At 47.0% G+C, this 6,000-nt stretch overlaps 1 protein-coding gene across 1 annotated transcript in view; it reads right to left on the bottom strand.

Annotated features, from left to right (window-relative positions):
- Window positions 1–2,516, bottom strand: part of LOC126092683 (UNC93-like protein MFSD11) — a 215,703-nt gene extending 213,187 nt beyond the window's left edge. Inside the window, exon 1 of the mRNA XM_049908405.1 lies at window positions 2,421–2,516. Coding sequence (XP_049764362.1) covers window positions 2,421–2,516 — 96 coding nt within the window. The remainder of the gene's footprint in view (window positions 1–2,420) is intronic.
- Between the last annotated feature and the right edge of the window lie 3,484 nt (window positions 2,517–6,000).

A 6,000-nucleotide genomic window follows, 5' to 3' on the forward strand; every position in this document is an offset into this window, starting at 1 on the left:
GACCAGAAGTTCAGAGTACAAAGGGCTCTGAGCACTATGGGACTTACCATCTGAACTACTTAAACCTAACTAACCTAAGGACATCACACCACACCCAGTCATCACGAGGCAGAGAAAATCCCTGACCCCGCCGGGAATCGAACCCGGGACCCCGGGCGTGGGAAGCGAGAACGCTACCGCACGACCACGAGCTGCGGACGCTCAGTTCAGAGTTCAAAAAAGGTTTGAAACAGATCTAGAATGAGGGTGCGAAGCGAACGGAACGAGCAACAACTCGATAAAGAACTATGAGCAGTCGGTAATGGAACTGCGACGAGTGGCCGCGCGAAGAAGGACGAGTCCGGCCGAGCGAGACCGAGACAGACGGGAACGGGACCGAGGCTGGAACGAGACCGGCCGACGTTCCCGTTTCGGGAACGAAACCGACCGGTTCCCGTTCCCGGGAACTATAATTAGAAAGCCGCGACCGAAGTGAACTGTAAAACACCGTTCCTTACAATTCGTTCCTCGCTCGTTCCGTTCATCTTGGTGAACCGTTCCTTTGGACCCGTTAGTTCGCGAACGACCCATCTCTATACTGAATGTATTCAGAAAGGGATAGCACGAATGGTCAAAGGTTTTTTTAACCCTTGGGAGAGTACCACGAAGAAACTTGAAAATCTGAACTGGGAGACGTTTAAAACACCAATTACCCTGCCAGAGTTTACTTAGAAGGTTCCAGGAACCAGCGTTCGTGAGGATTCTAGGAGTATACCACAACGCCTTACGTATGCCTCCAGAACCGACCGCAAAGGCAATATTACGCTAATTATAACGCGGTCAGAGAGGCATTTAAGCAAATTGTTACAGCGCTCCATTCACATTTACATCTATGTCTGCACGCCTACTCCGCATTTCACAGTTAAATGGTTGGCAGAAATTTCGTCGAACCATCTTCAAGCTACTTCTGTAGCGTTCCACTCTCGAACAGCGCACGGGAGACAATAACACTTAAATCTCTCCTAGCGAGCTCTGATTTCTCTTATTTTATTACAACGAATATTTCTCCCGACGTGAGTGCCAACGACATATTTTCGCATTCGGAGGACAACGTTAATGATTGAAATTTCGTGAAAAGCTCCTGTCACAACGAAAAATGCCGATGTTTTAACGATTACCACCCCAATTCACGTATCATATCCGAGACACTCTGTCCTCTGTTTCGCAATAATATAAAACGAACTCGCTACGGTCGCAGGTTCGAATCCTGCCTCGGGCATGGATGTGTGTGATGTGCTTAGGTTAGTTAGGTTTAAGTAGTTCTAAGTTCTAGGGGACTGATGACCTCAGATGTTAAGTCCCATAGTGCTCAGAGCCATTTGAACCATTTTTGAACACAATTCAATTCGTCTAATCATGTTTCCAAACACAAGCTGTAATATATCTTCTGTAACAGAAGCAGTGAAAGTGGATGTTGCAGTTTTCAAATCATCGATGGACGGTTTTTATAAACAGTGGCTTTCGTTGCACCCCAAAAGAAAAGAAAAGTGAGGTGGTGTTAGATCAGGCGACCGTGGAGGCCAAAGACCCTGTGAAATTATCCGATCACCAAAAACATCAACAAGAGCGACATTGAAACTCGAGCTGTATGCGCGGTTGCACCATCTTGTTGAAAATAACCCATCAGTATTTCACTTAACAGAAGCTGAGATAAAGGAAACAGTGGATTGTTGGGAGAGTCCACTTGAAGGGAAGTAACCCAGGTAGGCGAACAATCATACGGCACGCGCGGCTAACAATCGTACGGCACTGCGGAGAGACTTTTGAACACCCCGTACGTAGTGGATGTACAGGTCGCAGACGCATGGTTGACGACAAATGGCAAGGCAACTGCTCGCGATAAGTGGGAAATTCGGGTTCGAGTCCCGGTCCGGTACAAATTTTGAAAAATGTCTCTGCGCACTATGGGACTTAACATCTGTGGTCATCAGTCCCCTAGAACTTAGAACTGCTTAAACCTAACTAACCTAAGGACATCACACACATCCATGCCCGAGGCAGGATTCGAACCTGCGACCGTAGCAGTCGCGCGATTCCTGACTGAGCGCCTAGAACCGCTAGACCACCGCGGCCGGCACAAATTTTGATTGCCGTCTTTACTTTCTACAGCTGATGGTTGTCCTCATTTGCAATTGCGGATTCATTTAATGTAAAATGGTTGATCGTTATTTGTGGAGACTTTCAGAATAAATGGAAGACACGAGTCTTTTTAAGGCCCTCTACAACAAATCCGACCCTCCCTTTGACAAAATTCTGGCTACATCCTTCGTGACTTGCTTATGGGAAGAAATCCTGATACGTGATGTGAAGGACCCTTTGCCAAGCATGTGACAGTGGTTTGCAGAGTATAGATGTACGTGTAGAAAGAGCGTGGGCCCCACCTCGATGTTGCCGATGGTCTGGAAGGCAGTGAAGGCGAACATGAAGCCCAGGCCGAGCACCACGACGTTGAGGAACCTGCGGTCGAGGGCGGCCATCCTGTCGCGCCGTCTGCCGGGCACCTCGCACTGAGCCGCCAGATAAGCCGCCGCGACTCCTGTAACGAGGCGCCGGGCACAGGTGGGAGGCAAACGGCCTCCTCTCGCTCGGCCCCCGCCTGAAGCCGGCGGCACACGGGCCGTTCTGCCGAACGTTAAGGGGCTCCGGAAAGGCTCAAAATCATGAAAAGTTCAATTTTTACTTTTTTGCGTTTTCTGAATCTGCAGACTATTACCTTTTAATAGATACATAATTTATTCAATTCCGAAGACTACAACTACACTCCTGGAAATTGAAATAAGAACACCGTGAATTCATTGTCCCAGGAAGGGGAAACTTTATTCACACATTCCTGGGGTCAGATACATCACATGATCACACTGACAGAACCACAGGCACATAGACACAGGCAACAGAGCATGCACAATGTCGGCACTACTACAGTGTATTTCCACCTTTCGCAGCAATGCAGGCTGCTATTCTCCCATGGGGACGATCGTAGAGATGCTGGATGTAGTCCTGTGGAACGGCTTGCCATGCCATTTCCACCTGGCGCCTCAGTTGGACCAGCGTTCGTGCTGGACGTGCAGACCGCGTGAGACGACGCTTCATCCAGTCCCAAACATGCTCAATGGGGGACAGATCCGGAGATCTTGCTGGCCAGGGTAGTTGACTTACACCTTCTAGAGCACGTTGGGTGGCACGGGATAGATGCGGACGTGCATTGTCCTGTTGGAACAGCAAGTTCCCTTGCCGGTCTAGGAATGGTAGAACGATGGGTTCGATGACGGTTTGGATGTACCGTGCACTATTCAGTGTCCCCTCGACGATCACCAGTGGTGTACGGCCAGTGTAGGAGATCGCTCCCCACACCATGATGCCGGGTGTTGGCCCTGTGTGCCTCGGTCGTATGCAGTCCTGATTGTGGCGCTCACCTGCACGGCGCCAAACACGCATACGACCATCATTGGCACCAAGGCAGAAGCGACTCTCATCGCTGAAGACGACACGTCTCCATTCGTCCCTCCATTCACGCCTGTCGCGACACCACTGGAGGCGGGCTGCACGATGTTGGGGCGTGAGCGGAAGACGGCCTAACGGTGTGCGGGACCGTAGCCCAGCTTCATGGAGACGGTTGCGAATGGTCCTCGCCGATACCCCAGGAGCAACAGTGTCCCTAATTTGCTGGGAAGTGGCGGTGCGGTCCCCTACGGCACTGCGTAGGATCCTACGGTCTTGGCGTGCATCCGTGCGTCGCTGCGGTCCGGTTCCAGGTCGACGGGCACGTGCACCTTCCGCCGACCACTGGCGACAACATCGATGTACTGTGGAGACCTCACGCCCCACGTGTTGAGCAATTCGGCGGTACGTCCACCCGGCCTCCCGCATGCCCACTATACGCCCTCGCTCAAAGTCCGTCAACTGCACATACGGTTCACGTCCACGCTGTCGCGGCATGCTACCAGTGTTAAAGACTGCGATGGAGCTCCGTATGCCACGGCAAACTGGCTGACACTGACGGCGGCGGTGCACAAATGCTGCGCAGCTAGCGCCATTCGACGGCCAACACCGCGGTTCCTGGTGTGTCCGCTGTGCCGTGCGTGTGATCATTGCTTGTACAGCCCTCTCGCAGTGTCCGGAGCAAGTATGGTGGGTCTGACACACCGGTGTCAATGTGTTCTTTTTTCCATTTCCAGGAGTGTATTTTTAAATTTTTTTTTAAATATGTTCTACATCGGCGTGACCCACTGTGGCGCTGTTGAACTGCTGTCAAATGGTATTATTATTAACGTCCGTGTTCATCAGGTACATTTTAGTGATGTGAGACAAAGTATGTGTTGTGGCTAACCTGTGATGGTTCAATATTTATCGCTGGTGTGATTGTCGATTGTTTCATGTTTATTTACTCTGTCGTTATCTCGAAAATATTCGTAATTAATTCTGTTTCTTGAGTCTCTGTTTTGTTGAAGTATAATAATGAGTAAAAGTGAAGTTGCTGTTGCGACTTTCAATGATGGCAACATTGTAAGGTGCAAGGTATTTAGAAATATGGGAATGAAGATAGGTTCTAACATGGTACGAGCGATGCTTGCTTTAGACAAGGAACGCCTTCGGGCTGCAGACAGGGCTGTAAAGAGTCTAAAAATACAAGCAAGAGTAAACAGGAGGAGGAACAAGAGGAAGCTGGAGGAGGAGTTTGCAGAGGATAAAGATAATCCATCCTATGGACCTGGAATGCACTAAAAAGTTAATCCAATCTTTGTCGCTCGATTCCCAAAACTTTTATTTTCTCATTCTAATTACATGTTTTCTAAGGATATTCCAAACATATTTGTTTCAAACTTTCAGTAAATGTTACACAGTACCTTTTGCATAATTTAACACAGCCTTTTTCCAAAAAAACTGTATATTTTTGAATATATAAATAAAAAATTGCAAAAAAATGTTGTGAATTTTCATTACAATTGAAAAAAAATCATCTTTAATAACTGAACTAAAATTTTGTAAAATCCCTGTGTTAAGTTGTAGCCCATATTCCAATAAATAATCTGTAAAAAGTTCAACTTCCTACCTCAAATACTTTGTGAGGAAAGATGTAATTTATAAGCGTTATTTTAACATTGCAAGTATAGGGCGTTCCGGAGCCCCTTAACGTTGAGCGTGCCAAGTCCAACGTGCTGCTGAGCGCTCTGGAACGATGCCACTTGTGCATTCGGTACATGGAGGTAAGAATAAGGGGAGACGGCGCTACGTATCCCAGCCGTACTACGTTTTGAAGCCATGGGGGCGTGGCTCTCTGCCGTGACACTCTGACCAAAACATTGCCAGTGTGCTATAGCGCTGCGTGTATTACAGTCGCTAATTGCACCATATACGCATGTCACGTCATCAGATTGGTTGTTTCAAAGTTTTTGTTTAAAATAAAATCTCGTAAAGGCGAAATTCCGCGTTTCTTTTGATAAAAAAAGTTATTAATGTAATATTACGAATAGCTAGCCTTCAATGTAAACGATACCATTTTGTTAATTCAATAATAAACGTGTATCACAAACTAAATAATAGAAACTGAAAACTAAGTTAGCTATACCCTCCCTCCAAAGCCCCATAAATACATCTTGTTTTTAATACGTACTGGGACATTTCAGTTACGTTACACTACTGGGAAACACTGTTCATTACCACCAATATTTACTGAAATACGGTACAAAGAATGGCAAATCTACACAGTGTCCTGTTTAGGCCTATACTTTACGCCAGTTAATGTAGTGTTAGCTTTTAATTTGGTACATGATGAAGACAAAGTGAGTTACTCAACACTTCGATTATCGACGATACGTACGTATTATACTGAAACGTGAACTTGAAAACTAAGAATTTAATTCTTTGAACTAACATACATTTTGCAAATGTTTTGGGTGTGTAGGGAAAACTGATGGTACAGCATTTTCTCGGAGCCTTACTGTTGAAAGGGAAGTTCGGCCT

The sequence above is a fragment of the Schistocerca cancellata genome, chromosome 7, assembly GCF_023864275.1.
Source record: "Schistocerca cancellata isolate TAMUIC-IGC-003103 chromosome 7, iqSchCanc2.1, whole genome shotgun sequence".
In the NCBI taxonomy this organism is placed as follows: Eukaryota; Metazoa; Arthropoda; class Insecta; order Orthoptera; family Acrididae; genus Schistocerca; species Schistocerca cancellata.